The 26,459-nt window shown below is 34.9% G+C and overlaps 2 protein-coding genes and 3 pseudogenes across 10 annotated transcripts; 2 read left to right on the top strand and 3 right to left on the bottom strand.

Annotated features, from left to right (window-relative positions):
- The first annotated feature begins 299 nt into the window (after positions 1-299).
- On the top strand, positions 300-3,273 carry LOC140819229 (pentatricopeptide repeat-containing protein At3g49170, chloroplastic-like; annotated as a pseudogene).
- A 97-nt stretch (positions 3,274-3,370) lies between these two features.
- LOC140819200 (polypyrimidine tract-binding protein homolog 2-like) lies at positions 3,371-8,170 on the bottom strand. Of its 6 annotated transcripts, none has more exons than XM_073179216.1 (12): positions 7,429-7,506; positions 7,285-7,347; positions 7,138-7,214; positions 6,937-6,997; positions 6,048-6,110; positions 5,872-5,945; positions 5,157-5,249; positions 4,896-4,953; positions 4,489-4,590; positions 4,314-4,395; positions 4,027-4,139; positions 3,371-3,914 (listed from the first exon to the last, which is right to left on the bottom strand). In XM_073179216.1, exons 3-12 carry the CDS (start codon positions 7,170-7,172, stop codon positions 3,582-3,584), a joined length of 1,014 nt encoding a protein of 337 aa, XP_073035317.1. In that variant the 5' UTR covers positions 7,173-7,214; positions 7,285-7,347; positions 7,429-7,506; the 3' UTR covers positions 3,371-3,581. The 6 variants fall into 6 exon arrangements, with proteins under 6 accessions (XP_073035317.1, XP_073035326.1, XP_073035312.1 ...); XM_073179225.1 differs by having other exon boundaries at positions 6,937-6,994; positions 7,429-7,504; XM_073179211.1 differs by lacking the exon at positions 6,937-6,997 and adding an exon at positions 8,013-8,170 and having other exon boundaries at positions 7,138-7,347; positions 7,429-7,632.
- A 3,666-nt stretch (positions 8,171-11,836) lies between these two features.
- On the bottom strand, positions 11,837-15,605 carry LOC140819182 (hydroxyproline O-galactosyltransferase HPGT1-like). 4 transcript variants are annotated; one of them, XM_073179190.1, is made up of 12 exons: positions 15,282-15,605; positions 14,965-15,028; positions 14,371-14,420; positions 14,097-14,278; positions 13,805-13,868; positions 13,640-13,712; positions 13,280-13,403; positions 13,003-13,090; positions 12,834-12,884; positions 12,506-12,577; positions 12,318-12,430; positions 11,837-12,227 (listed from the first exon to the last, which is right to left on the bottom strand). In XM_073179190.1, exons 1-12 carry the CDS (start codon positions 15,356-15,358, stop codon positions 12,205-12,207), a joined length of 981 nt encoding a protein of 326 aa, XP_073035291.1. In that variant the 5' UTR covers positions 15,359-15,605; the 3' UTR covers positions 11,837-12,204. The 4 variants fall into 4 exon arrangements, 3 of the variants coding, with proteins under 3 accessions (XP_073035291.1, XP_073035293.1, XP_073035298.1); XM_073179192.1 differs by having other exon boundaries at positions 14,097-14,271; XM_073179197.1 differs by having other exon boundaries at positions 14,097-14,268.
- Positions 15,606-17,727: 2,122 nt separating this feature from the next.
- LOC140819176 (uncharacterized) lies at positions 17,728-21,679 on the top strand (annotated as a pseudogene).
- A 286-nt stretch (positions 21,680-21,965) lies between these two features.
- LOC140819165 (plastidial pyruvate kinase 2-like) lies at positions 21,966-26,145 on the bottom strand (annotated as a pseudogene).
- Between the last annotated feature and the right edge of the window lie 314 nt (positions 26,146-26,459).

Here is a 26,459-nt window from a genome sequence, read left to right as displayed (position 1 = left end):
AATAGACATAGCATCAGTGAGTTTATATTGAGTTGTACTTTGTAGAGGTGTAACAATGATTGGTGAAGAGGCCCTCTCTCGCGCGCACAGGCGCAGGGGGAGGTGCAAAAATCATGAGCCCGATTTGCAGTGGAAAAATGCTTGACTTGTGTGCAGACGTACGTGCGCGACCTGGGCGCGTCGAATGTCGGACGCAAAATTTCCCACCCGAGGTTCACCTGGTTTTTGCTATTTTTATTTTCAAAAATTGGAATTATGGACCAAGACTCCTTTGGTGCTTCAGCTGCTGACTTTTGGTGCTCCGGCTGCTGGCCTCTTACCTTTCGGATGACTAACGGTTACAGCCGTAATTTAACTTTCGAGACTTACAAGGATCGGATGACCAAGACCCCTATGTGCGACCTCCTGAAATGTAACTTTCGAGACTTACAAGGATCGGTTGACCATGTCGATGAAGCAATTTCAACCCTTGATCTCATGTCTCGAGCTAATCTCACCCCTGAAGTTACCACCTACTCCATTCTCCTCAAGTCCTGCATTCGGAATCGGAACTTCTGTTTGGGTCAACTCGTCCACTCCAGAATATTGGACTCGGGGCTCAAGCTGACTCATTTGTCCTGAACTCCTCCTGTTCCTCCTCAGTCTTTATTCTAAATGCGGTGATTGGAAGACGGCGGAGGAGATATTTGAGTCCATGGGTGAGATGAGGGACTTGGTTTCGTGGAGCGCGATGATACCTTGTTACGCGCACAGCCGTTCGAATGATGAAACAGTTCTGAAGTTCGTTGAAATTGTGGAATTTGGTGAGTCCCCTACTCAGTTTTGCTTCACTGCAGCAATGCATGCGTGCTCAAATAGACAGTACATGTGGATGGGATTGGTAATTTTTCATTTTTATAAAGACGATATATTTTGAGTCTGATGTGTGTATTGGGTGCGTGTTAATTGATTTGTTCACCGAGGGATTTAGTGATTTGGGGTTAGCTAAGAAGATGTTCGAATAAATGCCTAAGAAGAACTGTGTGTCCTGGACTTTGATGTTACGATAAGTGCTACAGGTGGGTTCTCCTAAAGATGCCATCGAGATGTTTTTGGATATGGCTTTGGGAGGGTATATCCCAGACCGCTTCACATTTAGCAGTTCATTATCCTGCTTGTAGCGAATTTGTGGTTATTTTTCGAGCAGCAGTTGCATTCTTGGTTTATCAAGAATGGCCTTTCGTTGGGTGTCTCTGTGGGGTGCAGTTTGGTAGAAATGTATGCAAAGAGTGTTGTGCATAATTCAATGGACAATTAGCGAAAAGCTTTTGATAGAATGCTGGAACATAATGTTTATGTCTTGGACTTCTATCATCACTGGGTAAGTGGAGAATGTGGCATGGAGGCCATGAAATTATATCATAAAATGTTGACAGAAGGCATAATTAAACCAAATCACTTAACTTTGCTGCTCTTCCGAAGGCTTGCGGGAATCTATTGGATCCAAATTTGGGTAAACAGATATATGATCATACGGTAAAGTTTTGTCTTGTTGACATTCAAACCTCATCTTTGAGTTCAAAGCAAGTTAGGCTAGCCAACCTTGAAAATCATTCATGGTTTCACACCTTCACCATTCACATTACCATTTAACACTTCACCAACCCCAAAATTTTCATATAATTTGCATTGATTCAATACATCTCAAGACAAGCAATAAACAAGCAATTGAGTGTTGTTTCGCCTAATCATTTAGTTAAATTTTAGCAAGTTATGTGGCTGCGGCATTGTCCGATCTTTCACATCAGAAAGAATTATCTATTGTGATTAGAGTTGTGTGAGTTTCACTTCAAAAATGAGATTGAGTGTATTATCCAAAAATTATTATTCTTGAAGTTCTTGATGCCCCTAAGTCGTTATGAGGAGAGCTGTTATATACTATTGTTGTAGAAATTATTTGTACACATTATTTATATAGTGGAGATTTCTTTTGGTGGACATCGGTCTCATGATTTTTCGCTAATTTGAGTTTTCCACATAAAAGTCATTGTCTTTTTTTCTTCATAATTATTATCTGGATTGCTAAAAGAGAAAAGAATCAATGTTTCAATGTACCAAAAGTCATTTAATTTGACTATCTTTCCCAACATGTCTTTCATCGGACAACTGTGTAGGCAACTCTATCATTAGCATGTACGCTAAGAATGATAGAATAGACGATGCCGAAAAAGGGTTTGAATTATTATTTGAAAAGAATTTGGTTTCATATAACGCTTTGATTGATGGGTATTCAAGGAATCTGGAATCTAATGAGGCTTTTGAACTTTATAATTGTAACGTTCCATATTTTACTATTCATAATAGGCATATAGAAATTATTGTACGTCAAATAACAATCAAAGGTGTTGGTCTCGTGAGGGCTGCAAGAATTTGGTTTCATACAACGCTCTATGTGGGTACTGAAAGCTGGTTTGGTATACAATCAACATGTTTGTAATTCGTCGTTCTCTCTGTATACCAGGTGTGGCAACATTGAGGCGACGAATCAGGTTTTTGAAGAATGGAGGATCGAAGAAATGTGTTATCTCGGACATCGATAATCACAAGCTTCGCAAAGCATGATTTTGCCGACAGGGTTATGGAATTATTCGAGGAAATGTTTGATTTTGGGGTGAAACCCAATGAGATCACATATGTAGTTGTTCTCTCTGCGTGCAGTCATGCAGGGTTAATAGACGAGGCATGGAGACATTCTCACTCGAAGTACAAAGAAGTAGGGATAAAACCAAGGATGGTACACTATGCATGTATGGTTGATGCATTAGGAAGAATGAGATTTTAGACAAAGCAATGCAGTTCATCGAATCATGCCTTTTAGGGCTGATGCTCTTGTCTAGAGCTCATTGCTGGGTGCCAGTCATGTTCGTGGTAACACAGAACTTGGCAACCATGCAGCCAAGGCGATTCTTCAACAAGAACCAAACGACACAGAAGCAGTAGTCCTATTATCTGACTTGTACGGATCAAGTGGTAAATGGGCAAATGTCGCAAAAATTAGAAAAAGAGTGAAAGTACAAGGTTTAGTCAAGGAGGCAGTTGTAGTTGGATTGAAATAGCTAAAAAGGTGCGTATATTTTACGTGGGGATACCAAACACCCCCAAGCTAAGCAAATATAGGAAGAATTGGATCAGTTGGGACCAAGGATTAAGGAGATGGGTTATGTCCCAGACACCAATTTTGTACTTCATGAGGTAGAGGAGGAACTAAAGGAGCAATTTTTTTTCTTAACGTAGAAAGGTGTACGGGAAGTGAAAACTTCAAGATTTGTTAATATGGGAAGTGAAAACTTAAAGATTTGTTAATATGTTGTGTACAAAATGAAGAGCAAAAAACTAAAGTTTTCAAGCCTAAAACATGGCATAAGCACAGCCAGAATCTGTCCAACATGAAACAAAGTATTGAAGGAAAAGATGAGTTTCACAGCTCAATGAAGTACTTTCGTCTACTATTGAAAGAAAAATGTGAGTACACCATACCAGCATCATCACTCCTTCACACCAGATGGATTGTGCTATTGATGATGTGATAAGGGGGCATTGGGCTATTGATGATGATAAGGGGGCATTGGGGACGACCGTGGTAAACTATTCTGGCCATGGGGTGAAATCATCCCATGGCTCCACGCCGGAGATCTTGTAGCAGGGGCATAAGGATAATTATGCATCTGCATGGGCGTGGATTGATGCATCGTAGGGTTCCAACCAGCTGAATGTGGAGGCACTGCATGAACTGGCGCTGAAGCATACTGTGGTCCACTGTAAATATGAGGGCCTGGGCCTCCTACTGAGTATGGTTGCTGTTGCAAGTTAGAATGTTGAGCGTTCAAGACTGGAGTACTGGGGATGGTGTAGTCTCTGCTCCTGTCATTGTTGACCTGAAAACAAGTTATAAGCTCATGCATAACACCAAGGGTGCCGTTTTTGAATAAACAAAAACAACCCGGCAGCTTATGTTATCAATCAGGAAAACTAGTAGTCTTCTCTCACCTTTATGCTGAGATCAACGTGTCGGGAATAGGAGAGATGAAGCTTGCAGAATCCTCCATCATATATGCAGTGTCCTTCCAAGGCTTCCTTTGCAACAACAGCTGTCTGAACATCTGCAAGCCCACTGGTTAGAGATTGTTCTGCCTCTTGTCTATGTGATTACTTTTTTTAGAAGGATTTGAATCTCATTCTGGAATTGATATTTTGTTTCCCTTCCTTCTAAAAAATTATTTGAATAAAAAAAGATAAAAGGAAATTGCAATGTAAGCTATGAAAACTTATCTTACCAGGATATTGTATCAAAGCCTGAAGACCACAATTTTTATCAAACATGGCTATCTTAAGGACAGGCCCGAAAGCAGAGAAGACCTGTCCATGGAATGCGATTTACAGAAGAAAAAGGTCAACAACTGAATGCCAAAAAACAGTGTCTAAAAGCTACTCAAGTATGAAGCTGCTTACCTGGTGCATAACATCCAAGGTGACTGCATACTGCATGTTTTCAATTGAGGCGAGGAGAACATTGCTCTCTGGCTCCAGTTTTTTTCCATCAATCCCTATACTCTGCAAGAAGTAGCTTTATGCTATCAGATTATGACAGCGAGAGTGATTTACAAGCAAAAGAGAGAGTCACTGGTAAATAGAATGCTGAAGTACAATTGCAAGTAAAACAATTTAAAATTTAGAGAGGTAAATTAAAGTTAACAAAATACTTGCACAATTAAATGGATTGCTTTGCATTTCGTCATCTGGATGAAGACATATTTTGAATGTTTGCATAATGAACCAAGAAAAGAAATGAAAAACCAACGATTGAATTAACTCAACTCAAAATCTACCATCTCTACTTTTCAACTTAAAATATTTACCTGACCACTTGCATCTATGGCCGAAGGAGCGATGGGCAGTAGAGGATTAGTATAGTCCCTATATGGATGACATAAGATAAAAAAAATTATTCAAGTGTTACAAAACATCTAAAGAAACCCCCCTGACAAAAAAAAATCAAAAGAAACCCATGAAGGCAAAAATTTCAAGCTCGACTTTACAGAGTAGAAAAGTCCAATATTATGCATTCCAATCTATATCACATAAGTAATAGCTGACAAAAACTCACAGCCAATTATTACCTACTACGATGACTCTGGAATTTTACGCTCAAATCAGTATGAGCAGAATATGTAATCCGAAGGGAACACAGTCCCAGCTCTGGTATCAAATACCTGGCACACACCACAGAGTGAAGCAGAAAAAAAGCGCATTAATATGTGGAAGAAATGTATCAACCACAAATTGTGACTGAGAATAGAAGCATCATAAATCTTCAATTCAAGGAACTTATAGTGAGAACATTAACACAGATTATTTACCAAATATTTCTATGCTGATGAAAGTACCATCACATCACACTGATAAACATGGCATAAATATAAAGTTTAAACAAGATACTTAGCATATTAACCCTGTGACCGTCCAGGAGTTGAACAATAAGTCGAATATGTTACAAACAAAGTTTTACCAATCAGCTCCATTCCCCTAGCACAACCAAAAAATATATCGCAAATCCCTAGTTACAACAGAATCTGTCCAGCATAGAGCAGGCCCCGACTGATGGGCATAAGTAGGGAAGTTCAACCACAGCGGTTCCCAAACAGGTAACAGTGACTTGAATAAAAAATAAAAGAGAGGTAAGGCCGGGTAAGTAGCATGCATGTACCCCATTAGCAGATTCTTAATAAAGCTGCTGACAGATGTCCAGCCCCAACATATGAGCACCCCATCTACACACATATGATCCATAACAGTCGGGTTACATCCGAAGCCAAAATATTAAACCCATTTCACCTTGGAATGCTTCTTCCATCAAGGGAATCCTTAGCAGAAGAGGCAGTCTCTGAATCAGAAAATTGCACCAAAGCCTAATAATGAAGGAACATATAAGGTGGTTGCATGTCAGAGATGCCAGTATTATCGGTTGATGCTTTATTAATCCTAACAAAATATTCACCGAAAATACACACCTGAAAACCAGCAGTCTTCTCAAATGTAGTTATCTTGTGCACAAATCCAAATGCTGAAAACACCTGAAATCAGATTATTTATCAATAATGGTTGCAACTTTTTTTGTCTAACAGACAGAAACCTAAATCAACTATGATCATTATAACCAACAAAACAACATAAGTTGCGGGAACGTGCTGCTTTCAAAATATGAGAGATACAGTAAGCCAGCATCAAAAACCAATCGGGTACTGCCAAACAATTTAACGACAAAATTTAAAAGGGTGAAAAGATCCTGATATGATGATGATGATTAAAAACACAGCACGGAAAGAAAACATTCTGGTGTCAAGAGAGAATCTGATTGACTGATGCAACATTCTCAAAAACTTTACGAGAAAACCCTGATATTATCAAAATTCAGAACAGTGATACGATCAAAATTAAGAGCACGGCAAGGGAAGGCGTGATTATTTAGTCCAGAACACATTCAAAAAATTACTTCTAAAAGTTAACTTCTTTCGCAAAATATTTCAATAAATTCGTCATGTTTCAAATCAGATAACGAATATTCCACGCGTACCCGAGTTGCTTCCCAAAATTGGAAAATTTCAGAAATTATGCAGCCTGAATATTGTAAATACAGCGTTCAAACTAATTAAAGAATCTCCTGGTGTATTTAAAAACAGTCCAACTAGTTCAATGGAAATCTAGAAATTCAAAATTGTAGATACTGTTCTATTAAAAGAATTAAAATCACTTAAAGTACACAAGTGCAAGATCTAGGAAAAGGAACCCCGGAAATAAAAAGGACGTAAAGTCATTCAAGGCTCTAAGAAGCTAGGGTGATGAAGAGGAGAAAAGAAGAGAGAGCCAGTGTTAAGCAAAGGAGAAAGAAGACAAACACACATTCCCTATTTCTCCCGATGCAATAAGCTGCCATTGAAGATTTATCCTTGACACGTGCCTGCTGATTCATTCACATTTTTGTCAAATGAAGTCTTAAAAAAGTGACATACTACAATTTCCGCACACAAAATTATGGAGAGCATCCTACTTTTTCAACTTATAATGGTTCTGAGCTTGCGAGGGATATGCATGAATTCTTACCAAATGCATGACATCAATGCTAACAAGACGAGCATCAGTCCCCTCAATTGTCACCAAGAGAACATTTCCAGCAGCATCTGCTGCAGTTTTATTGTTCACTATTTCTTGCCTGTTGGAATACTGTAAGTAAACAGTTTTCCCTCGTACCTGAGCGGGCTCTGGTGAGGATGCATAGTAAGACATCATAGCAATAGCTTGATTTGGTTCCGCCTATAAAAATAAAAAATCAAATAATCTATAACCACGAAAAGTCACATAAAATTACAATCAAACACTAGGGTATACACTTACAAACTCAATAAAAGCTTGGTTTCGATTGGCCCCCACATTACACTTTGTATTGACAACATCACCAAACGGTTTACCGAATTCAATCAGTTCCTCTTCGATACATTCCCATGGTAAGTTTCGTAAATGGAGAACCTTGGATGGGGGTTGGGTGTAGCGGAATTGCGGCTGGCTGGAATTAGATGCCATTCCACACCACAACCAAGACTGAAAAAAGACAAATTGGATTAAATCTTCGTCACCAATTCTCGAAAACAAAATAAAAAACACAAAAGATAAACTGGATTACATAATTCGCAGAAATGCACTAAAACTCAAAATCAACTACGCTTTAGCCAGACCGCACTCAAATTTTCAATTTCTTATCGAGAACTATTTCCCGGAAAACAGAAAACAGAACGCCGAACAAGCTGGCTTTTTCAATTGAATCACGCACACGTAACCGACAATCAGGAAAACCAGATGTTTCTCAATCAATTAATCGCCAAGTTACCCCGATTATGATTCAAAAGACACAAACAAAAAATTAATGTTCACAACACACAAACAAACAATTCATGTTCACAGTAGTAATTAAAAACAACTACCGGCGCAGATACTGAAATGGGATTGCAGAAGAATTTTGGAGAAACGGAGAAGATTCGTTCAGCCAAATTGATATTTGACTCTTTTTTTCCTTATAGAAAACCTTTTCTCAAATGGGCTGGGTAGGCTCGAATCCCTGCCCAGTTCGGCCCAACCATTAAAGCGATAGCAGCATGAATACTATGTTGGGCTGGCCATATTTATGGGCCTGGACCAAGGATGGGCAATGCATTTTCCTGTAACCCACTAATCTAACACGTGAGAATCAAATAAATTTAGATTCTAACTTAATAATATGTGAAGCTACGAAACCAACTTATCAGAGGATAGCTAACAAGTTGAGTAAGTAGGCAATTAAGTTATAAGTATTTCTGGTTAAGATATATAACAATGGATAGAACATCGAACACAATGGGGAAAGAAATGCCAAAATTCTTCTCTGATCAGTGTGGGGGAAAATTCAACGAAATTCCTTCTCATTCAAGCAGCTTGGGTGATAGCTAACAGGTTGACAAAGTAGAATATGAAATATAAATGAGAAGATAAATTATTTCTTCCCACAAAGGCAAGGCTACCATTAGCATAGCAAAACTGTCTGTTAGCCTATTCTTGATGCCTGTGATTCAGCTCTAACTATTAGCAAATGTTGATTTTCACAAACAATAGAAAAAAGATCTGTGATAGATTAAGCAGCAGCATATTGGTTCTGTAGAATGTGTTTAACGACTTCGTAAAATGAAACCACAATCCCAACCGAAGGACCAGCACGGCCAATACGGGGACCAACTCCAGTAAACCAACCTTTCATCCCCCCGTCCCTGTGAAATTGCAGGTACAATGTAAAAAATCGTTTGAAAAAAATGTCATATACAGATACAACACCTAAAATGTGGTGTGAGAGTATCAAGCAGTGGTTATTTTGACTATTTTGAAAGTTTTTAACAAAGAGAGAATGTGCTATGAAAAAAAGGCCGAGGTGGACGTAAGATTGTATCATAAAAGTTTTTTGTTATATAGTTTTTTGTGAGATGAGTCAACTCAATACATAATTGAAGTGAAATAATTTAACATAAAAGGTAATATTTTCATGGGTCAGGCTCGGATCAAAAAGCTATCTCACAAAATAGATTAGTATGAGTTTTTTTTTGTGCTTTTTTAAAACATGTATATTTTTATTTTTTTTACTCATCCAAATCCCTCCAATATTTCAAGATACTTCATTGACTTAAATCAAATACCTTCAGTCAGTAATTCCATCTTACCAAATGCTTATTACAAAATTTTTTAAGCAAAATGCCCATCAATGTGCCACAAGGCTTGGGCTGTTCTTTTTAAGGAGGCAAATACAATGTACAATACTTTTTCGTGGAGAAAAACTAATTTTAAATGTGTTGAGTTCAACCTACTCTTAAGATATTATAACAAGTATGAATCGAATAATCTTAATTTAAGGTCTATGGAAAATCATGGACCTCTATTTAAGAATTATTAAGAATCAATTGATGCCCTAAATGTTAGCATTTTATTAAATGGTTGATCATATAAATGATCAATTAAATAATCTTCTAAGAACAACTAGAAACAAAACTCATTTATAATATTGTTATCACAGCATCACTCCAATGAACATTCTCTTATAAAGCCAATTGATTGGTGATATGTTACAAATGCATCCATAAACTCATGCTCTTGATAATGCACGTACACAATGGTATCATATGACCACTATTCTGATAGCCGGAATGGGATTTTGTGAGATATATATCTTATCTGGGTCATTCATTAAAAAATATTATTTTTTATGCTAAAAGTATTACTTTTTATTGTGAATATGGGTAGAGTTGACCCGTCTCACAGATCCGGTCTCACATGACACCCACTCTTTTTAAAATACTAGTATTAATTTGTACAGATAATTAAATTAATAAAATTATGATTACTAAAAAAAATTGAATATTAATAATACGATACCAAATAAATAATATGAATTAAATGAACAATAATAACATCAAAAAATATTTAACATAAAGGTATTTTCCATAATCTATTCAAATTGATATTTTGGTACATTTCAACAACTCTCTATAAAATGTATTATTTGTTGCATCCCCCACCAACCCCCAAAAACGAATGTTGTAGCATTCTTTTTCTTTCTTTCTTTTTTGATAAACTGCATTTTTTGTTTTCTATTTTTTTTATAAAAAAAAAAAAAGAAACAAAGATCGTAGGCGCAGCATTCCATATTTTCTTTTTTAAGAACAAAATTAGACAACACCTTTTACTTTCGGATCAAGATCCTCTACTGTGGGGGTTCCCCACAGTAGAGAATGCTGTACATTATTAAAAAAAAAACTTATTTTTTAAAAAATTAATATTTTTATGTTTTAATTCTTTCAAAATCAAAATTATATTTTTATATTAAAATATGTGGTTAATAATCTAATTTAAAGTTATAATTTTATTTTTGATTACAAATATATATTGTGGGAGTAAAATCATGTCTCTCTTATTATTTTTTCTTTTATAAAATTTTCAACTTTTTTTTAAAAAAATGTCAATAAAAATTTAATTTTGTTACGTTGTTACATATATATGAATACGAACGTTTCATATTTTTTTTTCAACATTATTGTTCTTTAAAAAAAACTATTTTTTCCTTTTTTTATCTTGTTATTTTTTTATTTAGAAGTTAAAATTTTATTAATTACATATCTATAAAAAAATAAAATTAACATCTAAATATATATATATATATATATATATATATATATATATATATATATATATATATATATATATTTAGGGATATAAGAAATAATCCAATTAAAAAATTGTACAAAAAATTTAAAAAGATTGAACTTATCGAACAATTAAAAATAATATCAAAAAATTGACACAATATAAAAAAAAATTAGCTTGTATAATTTTGTTGTTCAATCGCTTAAGTCTTTTATAAATTTTTTTAATTTTTTTTTTTGAAAATTGGATTATTTCTTAAATATCTAAGAAAGCGAAAAAATATTTTTTGTATTTAAAACTTAAAAAAAGAATGAGAAAAATTAACAACGCAAAATAAAGAGAAAATAGTATTTTAAAAGAATTAGAATATAAAAAGTCAATAAAATTATTATTTTTGTTACAAATATCTGATTGATAAATTTTAACTTCTAAATAAAAAATAAAAAAAATAAAAAAAAGAGAAAATAAATTTTTTAAAAAGAACTATAATATTAAAAAAATTGAATGTACCGTAGTTTTTTCTTGTTCGTTCAAAATCACATTTTTGTAACAAAAAATTAATTTTTTATTAATATTTTTTAAAAAAAGAGTTGAAAAAATTATAAAAGAAAAAGTAATAAAAAATACATCATTTTACTCCCACAATATATATTTGTAATCAAAAATAAAATTGCAACTTTAAATTATATTATTAATCACATATTCTAATTAAAAAATATAATTTTGATTTTGAAATAATTAAATTATAAAAATATCAATTTTTTAAAAAATATTTTTTTTAGATAGTGGACAGCACCCTCTACTGTGGGGTTCCCCACAGTAGAGGATCTTGATCCTTTACTTTCATATACAATTTTACTCAATTTAATTTATGTTAAAATAATTTACAAAGTTTAATTTTACCACATGAAACCAAGCGTAGTAGCATCACTTATCATAGTCAAACAAAGATAAATTATAATCGATCGATCATTTAATAATACCACATACGCACAAACAAATTTTATCTTTAATAGATATATGGAGTGTAATACTATCATCACTAGATCGCATATCTATGGGGAAGAAAAAAGAAGAAGATATAATTGCACAAAATTTTCATTACGCCGATGTATAAAAAAAAAATAAGAGACCAAGCTTTTAACTCTAAATGGTCTCACCTTGTTTCCCTTTGTAATGACTTAGGTTCGAGTCCTCCCACCTCTTAGAATAGGATTTCAAAAAAAAAAAATGAACAAATTAAGCCACAGATATGACCCATCTCTTGTTTACTCCATGACTAATAATCTCTAAACAAGGAACAACATATTTCCCAGTGTCTCGGGAAAAAAGCCCTATTTTCAGAGTTGCCACTATCCTGGCCCCTGGCTCGGAAAAGAACAGTTTTCACCGGTTAAAAGAAGAGATGTATTCCTATCATATTGAAAAGTTGGCGGAAATTTCAACAGCACCACATCATACACCAGAACATAGCGAACCTGAAAATCATAGGACATTTTTCGAGTTATACATTGTGATAAAAAATATTCAGGTGTCTTATAGCATCAGTTTAGTTTCCAGTGACAGACCTGTGGACCAAGCTGAGCAGCAAAATTTCTTCTCGTCAATATGCTGGACATCAACCCCGATAAACCAGGAACCAACACTAACATCATCATGGGCATATGAACGAAGAATCGACCTGACATTAAGAGGGAAAAAATGTCAAATCTCACCTATCAACAAGCGAAATCAAAGCTTCTGCTATGACATTTACCTGTTGATTGAAATGAACCGGGCCAAAGCCTGAGATATCACAAACATCTCACCAGAGGCATGGCGAAAGTAACTGTTCATGTAAAAATAATTTATTAAGGTCAGAGTACATGTTTAGCGTGAGAAGTATTTTTAAATAGCTACTTTCTGAACGACTAAACGATCATTACATTCACATCGTAGGGTGACAAGGGACTCTTTCTTTCAAGGGTGAGAGTAAGTATGACTTCATTGCTATCCTTTTTTAGCCATAAAAACAGAAATTTATGTTGGGAAAGTAAATTTCATAATGGTAAACTGGATAGAAGATTCTTAAACTAAATACTAACGTTTTTCCATCTCCAAATTTCCACCAGTCTGGTTCAAACCATTTGTGGCCCCTGCATAGTTATAGCAAAGAAATATTTCACAGCAGTCATTCATATCAGATGATATCAAGACATCAACAGCTAACTTTCAAAGTAAGTCACTTTAGAGTCAAAGTTTTGTCACACTTACTGTACATTGAAAACTTCTCCAGATTTCATACACCCAATATATACACGAGGCTTGTCAAGATGCGAGGCAAGGATATGCCCCAGGGCATCTGTGAAAAAGGTAAATAAAGCATTTTGTGACCTCTAAAAAATGCTTATATAGAATTACTACCACTTTTATATTCATTCATAAAGAAAAAGCATGGAATTTGTAGAAACTTCAATATAATTACTGTTTATATTAAAAAAATAGAAATTTGAAATTCTCGTGGGAAAAAAGGATTGAAATCTGTACTTACCAACATTTACATACACATCATCATTGACTTTTGCATAAAAGCTAGCATCCCAACTTTCCGCAGCATGTGCGAAAAATAATTTTGTCTTGTTTGGTAATTCTTCAGGTGCCTCTACATGGTTTTCCTAATTGAAAGTTCGAAATATGAGTGACCAAAGAGTGTTAGTCCCAGCTTATGCCAACTGTTATAAAAGTTAGCAGCGTGAATGCAACATGTATATTGAATTCATATTAAAAAAATAGCATTATAATAATTTTGCACTCATTTGATTTCCATCTTGGCTATAAGAGAACTATATTGAAACAATGATGAGGTAAGAACAAAAAACCCGAGGAAAATAAATGGAGCAAACTGACATACAAGGATAAAAATATCATTAGTGTGCTTGTTTTCATTATCGATACTCCTGTCCAAGCTGTCTCCTCGATTGGAACTGATAATTAACATTAGTGAAATCCAAATGAGTGCAACACCAATCTAGTGCATATACAAATGCTGAAAGGAGGTCAGAGCAGAAAAGCATACCTTCTCCCGATGACAAATCGAACAATGACACCCTTTTGATCCTCCATTTTTTTCAAAGATGTACCTATATAAATATATATAAACAATGTAACAGAAACATGGTAGCACTTGCAACAGAAAACCAGTGCATACCCTAAAAACTATTCATAGAGCGTAAACAGGATAAAGAAAATCGAAATAGGGAAAAGGTAGGATACTTCAAACTCTTTCACAGGTGAGATGCAACTTCCATTTGGATTAAACTCGAGTATCAAGAAAACAAAATAATAGAGAACGAGAAGTGCAAATATACCAGTTCCCATCCATGCCTGGCGTATGGCATCTCTTTTGTTCCTGCGTCCAAATCCCGTAAGTATTCCTATAACAACGACTTTAGGAGTCCTGTTCGTTTCAGATGAATGCTTTGAAACAAAACCCTCCTGTCTGGCAGCAGCAAGTTCCATCTCCAAGTCCAACAACTTCTTCTGCTGTTCCCTAGTAGATGTGATTTTGATAAATTGTACATAATGACAGAAGGATAAAATTTTGGACTAGTGAAAATGGACAAAAGAGGAAGATAAGGCCACCTGCATTGTATGATCCTCCACGAATCATCGACTGACATCACCGTTTTTTCCTGACAATACAACGAATGATCTTAAGCTGAAACACTTAGAAATTATTCCTGGCCGTGCACATTTGACAGGGGAAAGCTATTGCAGGGTTCACAGCGATTTTGTATATCTTTTTCGGAAACAGAAATGAAAGTACATGAATCCATACAAAAGTTACCACATTATAATTTAAGGTGTAATGCAAATTACCAGTTGAATATCATCGTGCATAATAGCATATTGCAGCCGTATATTTTTAAGTTAACAAGTCCATAAAAACCTGATGTCGTGCAAGCCAGATTTTTTCAAGTAATCAGTTGCTTACGTTTACACTTGACTTTACAAATAGTTCATGATTGTGTAACATTGCCTAAAAACAGACGCATACAAAGTGATTACACATTGATTTACTTGGCAATAGATATAGTTAACGATTGCAAAAAGTACACACAACAAGAAACGTAACTAGAATTAAAGCCCACCGATTAGAGACCATGAGATCGTAAATAACGTTTTGTTGTCACTCTTATCAATAAAACTATAGTGTTCCAGGAGTAATTTTTTCACCTGACCAGTTATTCTATCAAGCTCTTTTGCTAAGTAAACCCTAATCTCTGCATCCTGCCACAATCTGCATAAAAATATACATTCTAGTTAAAATTAACAATAAATAAATAAGCGCTAGTGTGTTCATATCAAGCAAATCTATCTCAGAAATCTGCAACTCTGTAATATTTGAGTTTTCAACAGATCACTTCGCCCAAAACATACAATTACATAGTAATAATAATAACAACTAAAAAAAACAACATGGAAAAAATCCAGGAAGAGAAATGAATGTAGGTGTTAACAAACCATGCAAAAAGTGTGAAGATTCAATTTACCTGCCAGCAACGTACAATGAAGCAATAATTGCAAAAAAAGAGAGCAGCAGAGTCGAAATTGGGGTCCGAACCGACATTCCTCAGAATCGCACAATCGATCTCTTGATCGGTTATTGTTTAATATCCGATGCGATTACTTATTCAACCCACCCAAATGATTAACTAATTAATCATTCAGACAACAATAACAATTTCTGAATACGATCAGCAGAATTTCCACCGAGTCTCTCGATAATCTTATCTTAAAAATGAAACCAAAAACGGCAAAGGGAAAAGGGGTGACTTGAAGCTTGGCTGGCGTTGTTCGACTTCGAGTCTTTACGTTTTAAACATTATGGAAATTGTATGCTTCCTTTATAATACACTACCTCGCGGGCCCTTAGGCCCGGTTCGCTTTTATTCAGAGATTAAAGTTGATATTTTTACTCCTTTTTTCTTTATTTTTTTAACGGAATCGAATTCATAATGCGACCCCCAATCTTATTCCAGCCTCAAGCCAATCATATTCCTTCAGTACCAAATATTTTTGAAAATTTTAATTATATGATAATATATCCAGTAAATTTAAATCATATTTGAAACATGTTGAACATCACAATTTTGAAATTTTAAAAATCTCGAAAATATATATTCAATTAATTTTAAAATAGAAATTTATCAGATCTTAGTTTCATATATAATTCTTAGAAACTTGGTCAACAAAAACGTTTTGATTCTCAAACTGAGTCCACAACATCTAAATTATGAAAAACATGCGATCGCAAAGAAGAAAAAGAAACGAATTCAACTGTATCAGCAGATGACATAGATTTCCTTCTGCAAAGCAGCATTTGAAGGATCTCAAATAGACTTGTTTGAGGTTTACACTGAATGGAGATTATGCGATCAGATGTTTTCGCAATGATAGAGGAATCTCGAAAACAAAAATTGCTGAAACAAATTTGTTCACTCTTAGAGATCATTCAATATCTTGTGGCAGGAGGTATTCATGTTCATATTAGCTTATATGATTATGTAGAGAGGACTATCAAAGCAAGGTAATCACTTGAATTCAAACCGGGAATTCTATCTTTTCTCCCTTTTCTCAATATGAATTTCATTTTGTCCAAGCATTTACATGTCATCGAGACGATCATATGGATTTTGACACTGGTATTAGTATAGGTACTCAGAAGAGCTTGAAGACATCGTGAGAAATATATGCATAAAAATGGATTTCCTGCCATTAGGCGAGGAAAGTGAAACACCAAGTCATTTTATTCAACAGCGAGGTTAGCAATCAATCGTGGAAAGATAAGCATGAGAAGGCTGAGGCTTACGGCATCAGCCAACCGGTCTCAGCAGAAGATGAGTACTCACATTGTGAAGAGAATAAAAAAGAGAAGGGTGAAAATGACCACTCCCAAATGCTAAATAAAGCTCGTGAACGGAAGGAAAGGGTTCCAAGATTCGTGTCATTCACTAGCCGTGTCCAAGATTTGCAAAGAGTTTAGGCACCAAAGCAGCACCAGAAAATAAAAGATAAGTTCGAATCTCTTCAAAAAAAAATCAAAAAGAAAGGATTGGCATGAACCTGGTTATAGTGTAGTACATGAGACACCATTGACTGGAAATAAGCGTCCGTGCACCAAACGACACAAAGGACAAGAAGATTTTGGAGACTCTTGTTCTGTATCCAAGGTCTTGTTTCAAGATATCTGTCCTAAGGAAGGACAAATCGACAGCTTGAAGTTGAGGTGTACGTACTCTAACTCAGAAATTTCATTCCTTGTGCTGAATAATAATGTTTGTTATAAGTTGGCTTTTGTACTTTATTATAATCAAGTAACAAAAAGAAATGGTCGTAGTTTTCGTTTGTTTGTGTTGTGCGAAGGAGAAAAGGAACATCTTTGCCGAACCCCTAGGAGTTGGAGCTTCTTTCTTTCATTTTATTGAGCTTAGAGCCTAGAGTTCTATAAACTATAGTCTATATTTACATATGGCATGGTTGTATGTTGTACAATAACGTAAAAGGAATTTCCCCAAATGGAAAAGTTGAAAGTATCAAATCACATGTAATTGCTTAAATTATTTTAAAGTCAATTTAAAATAAATAATAGAAGCCAAAAACTTTAGACATGAACTCGAAAGTTGTTCACCTATCGAAAGTTTATTTCATCTTAGCCATGTGGGTATTGCTCCTATGATAGGATGGATGTCCAAGATTTGTCCATGCATATATAGGACCCATTTTTTTCTTTAAAATTGTATGTGTGTCAAGATCTTACCCGTTGAAATGAAGTGGAGATAATTCCACATAGGTAGGATCTCATGTACCCTTATCGATACAAAATTCAACAAAATCTTCTCTCGATTGAGCAAAGTGCCAAGTAATCAATTTGAATAATTCATTCGTCGTCTTTTAAATAAAAAAAAAAAATCGATTCAATTTAGAGAAGGTTGAACAGTGAAGACCCAGAGGAACTAACCTGCGCCCGCACGCGGAGGATTGACATTGCCCCTACCTTGCCTACACACGCTCCTGCCTACTCAGTCACATATTTATTCTCAACCGATCTTTTTGTTCCTCCCCCCCTCTCTATTTTCCTCGTTTCGAGATTGGCCGGCACCCCCCTTAGTTCCCTTTGCGTCTAACGTGGGCGCTTGTGCTGTGCAGAACCACTTTTCCTTGAGATTTCAGGGTAATTCATTCTTCTTCTTGGAATAGTATGATTAGGTGTGTTCTGTGGTGTTGCATCGATTTTATTATACATTTTTAAAAAAAATTCCTGTGATTGCAGTTGCGTTATTGATTGATAGATAATTTGATTGTGTGTATTTGACGTGTTTATTTTTAAGCGTGTTTGGCCGCTTATTTCTGATTCTTTGCATGTGAAGACAATTAAGGCTTGAAAAAATTTGAATAAATCTATATGTAAACGTGATTGATTTTATGTCTGACAGTATTCATCGGGTTCGATTTACTTTACCTTGAGAACTTTTGCATTGGCCGGGGATTTCATTTCATTTCATTTTCTATTCATTCTTCAAGATTTTCTTGAGTTAATCTGACAAACTACAGATATTTTGTGCTTTTTCTCGAGGGAGGGTGAATTTCCATTAAAAAAGTGCTGTTCTTTTTTATTTTTCGAGTTAAGACAGACGTATGCTAATGTGTGTTCTTATCGTCTTTGTTTTTTTTTAATCTCCTTATGAATCTGAACCTCTCTACAGTGGTTTTTGTTCGGAACAATGGAGGTTTCTCTTTTCAAATATTTTATTAAGAAAAAATTGGAAACAGAATCATTGGGAGTAGACAGTGGAGTCTAAACAACAGAACTATTGAATCAATTTCTTTGATCGTGTTTCTGAATATTATTCCTTTGGGTGACTAAGCTTTTCATGCTCATCTTCATGTGTAAGTTGTTGTTAATGATGTTTCGATTCATGCCACATATCTAATAACCACTAGACGACCATTAAATGAAGGAATCCACTGATTGTAAATGAGCTGATTGAAGCAAAAGATGATGGATTCTGAAAGTTTTGTATCGTTTTCTCTTACTGCCTCTTTGTTTGTACACGCCTCACTCTCTTGCTTGTTCTCATGCATAAACACACTTCATTCTGACAAATGTCTTCCTTGAGCTGCCTTTAGATCTTATTGGCCTTGGGACCTTGTCATTTAGTTCCAGCTCCCTTGAAAAATATGCCAAAAGCACTTGGTTCTGTCATGTCATTTCAACTTGCACACAGTACTATGTCGAGTTAGTTTTTATAGAAATATATGAATTCAAATATTCTAATTTGAGTATTTCAAGCTTCGGCAGACATTATATGGAGTTGATGTTCTTGTTTCGAAGCTATTTTACTCTTTTCACTAGATTGATTATCAAATTGTGTCAGTTTTAGTACGGAAAACTTTGTTTGTAATCATGGATTATAATGTCTTGAAACAGGATGACAGTCGGGAGTCTGGGTCCTCAACGTATTTAAATAATCCTTAGTTAATATTTTCTTGTCTCTTGTGACTTGTTCAAATTGTATTCTTCGCTCTTCAAATGGATCGCCAGGACACTTCAGGTTTTGTTAGTGGTGGTTGCTTCCTCATAAGGAACTATATAGTTTGATATTTAACTTTTAGATTTTCTTTTTCTGTTCTTTTCTTATCCCACAGTCTTCTCTCGCTTATAACTCAGAAGTCCAGTAAATCTTTTTTTTTTTTCATTTTAATTGGATTTAAGTTCGATTGGCCAAGTTCTAAATTCAGTGCATGGATGGTATCCCTGGCTATACCACTCTTCCTTCTGCATCAAAAGATTTGGAACGAGTTTTACCTTACGCAGCTGTCTCCGCTGTACATGTTGATTCACCTGGTGTGTCAAGTTCTTTATTTTCGGGTGGATGTAAGAGAAAATGTTATGATGTTAATGGACATATAAATTGGAGAGATGGGTCTCCTCTGGCTCTTGGGTTGGGCCTTTCATCAATTTCCTGCACTACCACATGCTCGGGGAAAGAATGGGAAGAGGAGTCTTCTATAGATCTCGGTCTAAGCATTAATCTCAACACAGGAGATGAAAAGCTACACAATTCAAACAGGCTTTCCACTGGCACTTTGAATTCATTTGCGACAAGGAAGCCCACTTTAGACCTTCAGTTGAGCCTATCCACCAGACCCTCTGAATCTGATGTTACCACTCTCAATCATGGATTAATTTCTTATCCGAGTAATTTTGAGCCCCCAGCTTTAACTTCAACAGTCCAACTAGTGGATGAAGGATCAACTTCATCCCGGTGGAAAATTGGTCCTCTTGTTCCCCCATTGCAAAATTTTGAGAGTTCTACCCTTTCTTACCTAGACCATGGTGGTGTCAATTCTAATTTTGTACTTCCAAGATTTTTGTCATCTGCAGTGCCATCAAACTTAGTTGGCACTGCTTCTGATCTACCTGATCAACAACACAAAAAGAGCTTGAAAAGCTGCAGGTTTGAAGGATGCACTAGAGGTGCAAGAGGTGCTTCTGGTCTTTGTATCTCCCATGGTGGTGGCAGGAGGTGTCATAGGTTCGGGTGTCAAAAGGGAGCTGAAGGCAAAACTGCTTTTTGCAAGGCACATGGAGGTGGTCGTCGCTGCCAGCATCTTGGATGTACCAAAAGTGCTGAAGGCCGCACTGAGTACTGTATTAGTCATGGTGGTGGTAGGCGGTGCAATCATGAGAGTTGCAGTCGTGCAGCAAGAGGTAAGTCAGGGTTGTGTATTCGTCATGGGGGTGGCAAAAGGTGCAAGATGGAAAATTGCTCGAAGAGTGCTGAGGGTATCTCTGGACTCTGCATATCCCATGGAGGTGGCCGTCGTTGCCAATACCCGGACTGTAAAAAAGGTGCTCAAGGAAGTACCATGTTTTGTAAAGCTCACGGCGGTGGCAGAAGATGCACATCCTTCGGGTGCACAAAAGGTGCAGAAGGCAGCACTCCATACTGTAAAGGCCATGGTGGTGGGAAAAGATGTACATTGCAAGGATGCACCAAAAGTGTGCATGGGGGAACTTTATTTTGTGTTCGACATGGTGGGGGCAAGAGATGTGTTGTTCCTGAATGTAGCAAGAGTGCTAGAGGGCGCACAGATTATTGTGTCCGCCATGGTGGCGGAAGAAGGTGCCAGTTTGAAGATTGCGCGAAGAGTGCCCAAGGGAGCACAGATTTTTGCAAGACACATGGTGGAGGAAGACGATGTTCTTGGGGACAATTGGGTCCAGAGCATGGTCGTCATGTATGGTTCCATGTGATAAATTAGCTAAGGGAAAATCTGGCCTTTGTGCTACCCACAGTGCTCAATTGCCTAAGTAAACCAATTAAAGAAAGCTTTGGAACAGTGTCGACGACTAACGACACACATTCCGCAACATCTACACAAATGAAAGGCATTTCTTCCGCTGGAGACGTTCTTTCTTACCCTTTCACCCTGCTGGACCATGGACAGTTGATCTCTCCCCCAAATATACCGAGCCAGAATTTCACCTTTGGAAATGCTTGCTTGAATCATCTCACTCTTCCTGAGGGCAGAGTGCATGGAGGTACCTTGATGGCAATGCTTAGGGGTGGTACAAGCAACAATAATCAAGAAATTAGTGATGGAGCTGAGCCAGGAGATCCCCCATCCTATAACTCATAGTTGAGCGGAAGCAAATTTTCTTGGTTTCAGTCGACTAGTTTGCTTTGTGTTTGCATGGAGGTCTGAGCATGGTGGATAAAATTATTATTTCTTGTTAAAGTGTCAGATAATGTATGTGTTTGCGTGCGTGGTAAGTGTCCAAGTTAAAATGCGTGGTATTGGGATTTCTACAGTGTCAGATTTAGTTAGATATGACTGTTATTTGTACATATTAATATATTTATTTGAACTGTAGTTTACTTGATTTGCTGTTGGTCGTTCCCTCTAGTTTTTGACCTTTTATGTTAGGTTATGTGATATGCACTCGTGGGATATATAGTTAATACAAAGCAAACTATATCTTCCATGGTGCCATAGAATTACAATAATTAAGGGAAAGGACAACAAAAATTGGGTAAAACTTTCGGTGTTTCAGTTGTTCTCTCTCGCTTTTCTTAATTTCATTATGTAATTTTTCGATGAATCCTTTCTGCCACTTAACCCTTATATTTATTTATAATATTCATCAACCAACAAAGTCTTCATCACGGTATGATGCTAAAAATGGTTACATTTGACAACCAAAGAAGGTAGAAAATTGAGAACACATGAGTTGATATAAATAAATATAATAGAGGAAAAACTAGCCACACCAATTTCCATCTACACATTGAAAATCAATGCAATTTGACGCAAAGGAATGCCCGTATCATCGCCCCTACACTTTCCTGATCTGGATATTATGAGTGGACTTGGAACCGCCAAATTGGCTGCCTGCCACTTTGGACAAGAGCAACCTCCTTGACTTCTTTCACCATTCCCTGATTCTGTAAATTGGCAAAAATTCAGCGTGAGAAGAAAGCCAGTGGTTTTTGTCGCACAATAACACCACGTTATTTCACGGAAGCTTGAATGCATAGAACCATTAGCTTCGTAGTTTTTCCCCATTAGTCAGGAACAGTAAGAGAATGTATGTTCTTGTTTATTTGGAACATTATTCCACTGCAAAGATTAGTTGTAGATCAGTCGACTGGTAGAAACTACTCACAGAGAGTTAGATACTGATGCTAATGAATGTTCACCTTTAACAAATCTAACGCAGTGGCAAATGTCTCCTCGGCATCAGAAGACAACTCCATGTGAACTGAGCAGACAAGTAAAATGGCTATGAAACCTGTTCTAGTTGAACACAACAATTGAAGTTCCAAGCGTATTTGACATCATTGTTGCATGGAAAGCAAACATTTCACTCATGATTCCGCATATTCCGAAATTGGTAAAATTTGGCTGCATTAAGAAGGATATGCATCCACATGCATAAAAATCATGCAAAGAACATTGGCTAGGGAATTGCTAAACAAAAGAATGCACTTGTCTTGAAGGTTTGACCTAGATTTGAAGGTGTTTGTGCACCCACTATAGTAGCTTCAGTCCGCAAGGAGACAATGTGCATTACCTTGACTGCTTTCAGAGAAAACCTTTCATTGAAAGAGAATCCTTTCAACAATTTTTTCCTGAGTCAAAGTCAATTCATTCATGACAAAAATTGTTGCAAGAAAATCTATATCTAATATATATACCTACAAAAGTGTGGATGAAGGGCATTGTTTTCCAATTGTGCAATGACATAATTAACCTTCTATTCACACTTCAAGATTAGAATGTAACTCCTACATTAATTTTATCAAATAACTCATCTTTATACTACATTTAAATATTTTATCCTTTTAATTCTTTTTGTCTATATCTATATCTATATACCTATAAAATCTATATCTATATACCTATAAAAGTGTGGATGAAGGGCATTGTTTTCCAATTGTGCAATGACATAATTAACCTTCTATTCACACTTCAAGATTAGAATGTAACTCCTACATTAATTTTATCAAATAACTCATCTTTATACTACATTTAAATATTTTATCCTTTTAATTCTCTTTACATGTTTTTCCAATGATTTTATTGTAATTTTGTAATTATATTTTTATTGAAATTTCTAATTGAGTAATAAATTATAGTATCACAAAAATATATATGAACGTCTACTTCTTTTGTTATATTTCAAATTTTAATGTTTAAAATCATATAGTTTCAATTCTATATTTAATAATTATTATATGAGCTTATTTGATATTTACCATATAATCTTATTTGAATGTGCGTTTTTTTTTACATATATTGATTTATTTATTATCTTAAAACTTATTTAACAAGAAATTAACAGTTATTATCTTAAAACTTATTTAACAAGAAATTAACAGTCATCTTACTCTACGAAAGATCGATATATAGAATTTATTATCCATTATATATAAAATTGTAAAAATAAAAAGTAAAAAAAAATTTAAGAGGTTAAATTAATATACATGGTGCATACTAGAAAATCATACTAATAATTTAAAATCTATATCTAATAATTATTAAATGATTTTATTTGATATTTACCATATAATCTTATTTGAATGTGCATTTCTTTACATATGTTGATTTATTTATTATTTTAAAACTTATTTAACAAGAAAATAATAGTCATCAATATTAGTCTACCAAAGATCGATATATAGAATTTATTATCCATGATATATAATTGTACAAATAAAAAGTAAAAAAATTCTTTAGGAGGTTAGATTAAATATTATGAATTATATTTTGCTATCAATATTACTATTTCATTTGTTTTAATATTGTTTTATGAGTTAATCACGGTGATTTTAAATTTATAATTGGAAAATTTTTCTATCATCCACACATTTATATGTATATAGAATGAAATAATTTTCTTAAAATGAAATATGACATAATTAAATATTATATGAAAAATTGATAAGGGAAAAAAGTCATCTTTACATATATTGATTTATTAATTATTTTAAATTTATTTAACAAAAATTAATAGTCATCAATGTTAGTCTACGAAAGATCGATATATAAAATTTATAATCCATGATATAGAATTGTAAAAATAAAAAGTAAAAAAAAATTTAAGAGGTTAAATTAAATATTATGAGTTATATTTTACTATCAATATTACTATTTCATTTGTATTAATATTTTTTTTAAGAGTTAGTCATAGTGATTTTAAATTGATAATTATTTGTCTTTAGTATGCTTCATTTTTTTAGATTATGATTTATTAATTGGTAAAATACATAATTTGGTTGATTTTTAGGTTATTATGATTTATACGTTGTGTTTGAATATATAATTTTTTAAAAAAATTTGTTTCAGTTCATTTTGTTCTATATATTATGTTCATTATAATTTATTATATAACATAAAATTAACTGCTTGAATTTTAATTTGGGAAACAATTTTGAAAGTAAGTTATATAAGTTCTTATAAATCGTCTAATATGATAAAAAATTAAGCTCAGATAAATAACAAAATGATTCAAATTATTTTTAGAAAATCATATTTTTTTAATTTTTATAATATAATTGAAATTACGTGCAACGCACGTGCATCATGCTAGTATACGATAAAAGGATAGAGATTTAATCTCAAAAATCAAGAGCAAAGTACTTACTTCCTATGAGCAGTTTCTCCAGAAAGCATAACCGCATCGGCACCTTCTTTAACGGCAATCACAATATCTGAGACCTCTGCTCGGGAAGGTATGGGATGAACTATTATACTCTCGAGCATATTCGCGGCCACTATGACTGCTTTTCCCATACTACGACATATCCTGATAATTTCTTCCTGCGGTTGTCATATTTTGCTTTCATGTCAAATTATTCGGAGTGAACAATGTATTGGTAGGAAAATGTAGAAATATCCATGAGCTCTAACTGGCATAGCAGGCAGAGAGAAATCATAAGATTACCTGCAACAAAGGGACCGCTTCGATTGGCAATTCTGCACCAAGATCTCCTCTGGCAACCATGGCCTGAGAAAGAAGAGATATGACCATGACCTCACTGTATTTAGTAAATGCATACCGGATTAAAAGTAGAGAACTAGAGATGACTCAAAAAAGAGAGAAGTAGCAGTTTGGCTCCAATGGAGTAATGCCTCCACAATCCACCTGCTGTTCAGCCGTTTCCCTCTGGCTGACAACAAGACTACTAGTTCTAGTATTCTTTTTCAAATGGATAAATAACAGCATTTAAGAAAAATATGAACACCAGACAATAAGTACAAACTAAAAGGACTTGAGACTTGATAATCGAAATTATTCAAAATAAATTGGCTTCTTCAGACGAAATTTTGATGGTCTCAAACTCAAAGAAAATGGAAGGAAGTAACAATATTCTTCCAACAAATTCATAAAATTAATGCTCTAAGTAACAATATTCTTCCAACAAATTCATATAATGCTCTTACCCCATCAGAAGCATTATTATCGAATGCAGATTTGGGATGGAACGCACTCTCAATTTTCACGATGATATGGATGTCCGCACCACTGTCTGCATCGTAAAGATTATGAATCTTCGAGTTAAAGACGCAGAAGCAAATAAATCGATAAAATCTTAGATTTACCTTTCAGGTATTTTTTCAATTCATGTACCACAGCTGCATCTTTGACAAAGGAAAAAGCATAGAAGTTAACTTTATTCTCCACTCCAAATTTTATATCATCCCAGTCTTTTTCTGTAGCAAGTAAACACCAAAAGGTCCTTTCAGAGACCTAGGACATAAATAATAGCCCTGGCTAAAGAAAGATTATTTTGAGCACTTGCTGCATGATTATTTAACATTATGGGATAAAAAGGCTACAAAGTAAATTAAGATGCCGTCAGGATTTAAACTCTTCTCCATCAACAACTTCACATTTCACAGAATCATCAGTCTTGGATCTTACCAAGAATGAGTCGAACGACATCATGCCACCTAAGAAGCCAAGAGATAACCCAACAGAGAAGATAAAAGAAACATCAAAATATATCGAGAGACTAAAATTGCAGCATAAGCAAGCGCACAAAATTACAGGAATATATTTCTTTAGTGAGTAAATCGACCGAGGAAGTGCTCAAAAGTTCAATTTTGTGATGTACAAATTCCCATCTGTAGGCTTTGGTGAAGTTATATGACCTTGA

The sequence above is a fragment of the Primulina eburnea genome, chromosome 2 (assembly GCF_022965805.1).
Source record: "Primulina eburnea isolate SZY01 chromosome 2, ASM2296580v1, whole genome shotgun sequence".
In the NCBI taxonomy this organism is placed as follows: domain Eukaryota; kingdom Viridiplantae; phylum Streptophyta; class Magnoliopsida; order Lamiales; family Gesneriaceae; genus Primulina; species Primulina eburnea.
The sequence above is the reverse complement of the archived record's forward strand: the minus strand, read 5'-3'. Positions and strand labels throughout refer to the sequence as shown.

What these genes read in the sequence shown, in the direction of transcription:
- LOC140819182 (XM_073179190.1), bottom strand. Translation starts at nt 15,358, where the DNA reads ATGTCGGTTCGGACCCCAATTTCGACTCTGCTGCTCTCTTTTTTTGCA. An exon ending in TTGATAGAATAACTGGTCAG is followed by an intron (nt 14,421 to 14,964) that starts GTGAAAAAATTA and finishes TTGTATTGTCAG; the next exon opens with GAAAAAACGGTGATGTCAGT. An exon ending in TGGAGGATCATACAATGCAG is followed by an intron (nt 14,279 to 14,370) that starts GTGGCCTTATCT and finishes CACATCTACTAG; the next exon opens with GGAACAGCAGAAGAAGTTGT.
- LOC140819200 (XM_073179211.1), bottom strand. Translation starts at nt 7,614, where the DNA reads ATGGCATCTAATTCCAGCCAGCCGCAATTCCGCTACACCCAACCCCCA. An exon ending in GGCTTTGATACAATATCCTG is followed by an intron (nt 4,140 to 4,313) that starts GTAAGATAAGTT and finishes GTGGGCTTGCAG; the next exon opens with ATGTTCAGACAGCTGTTGTT. An exon ending in ACGTTGATCTCAGCATAAAG is followed by an intron (nt 3,915 to 4,026) that starts GTGAGAGAAGAC and finishes ACTTGTTTTCAG; the next exon opens with GTCAACAATGACAGGAGCAG.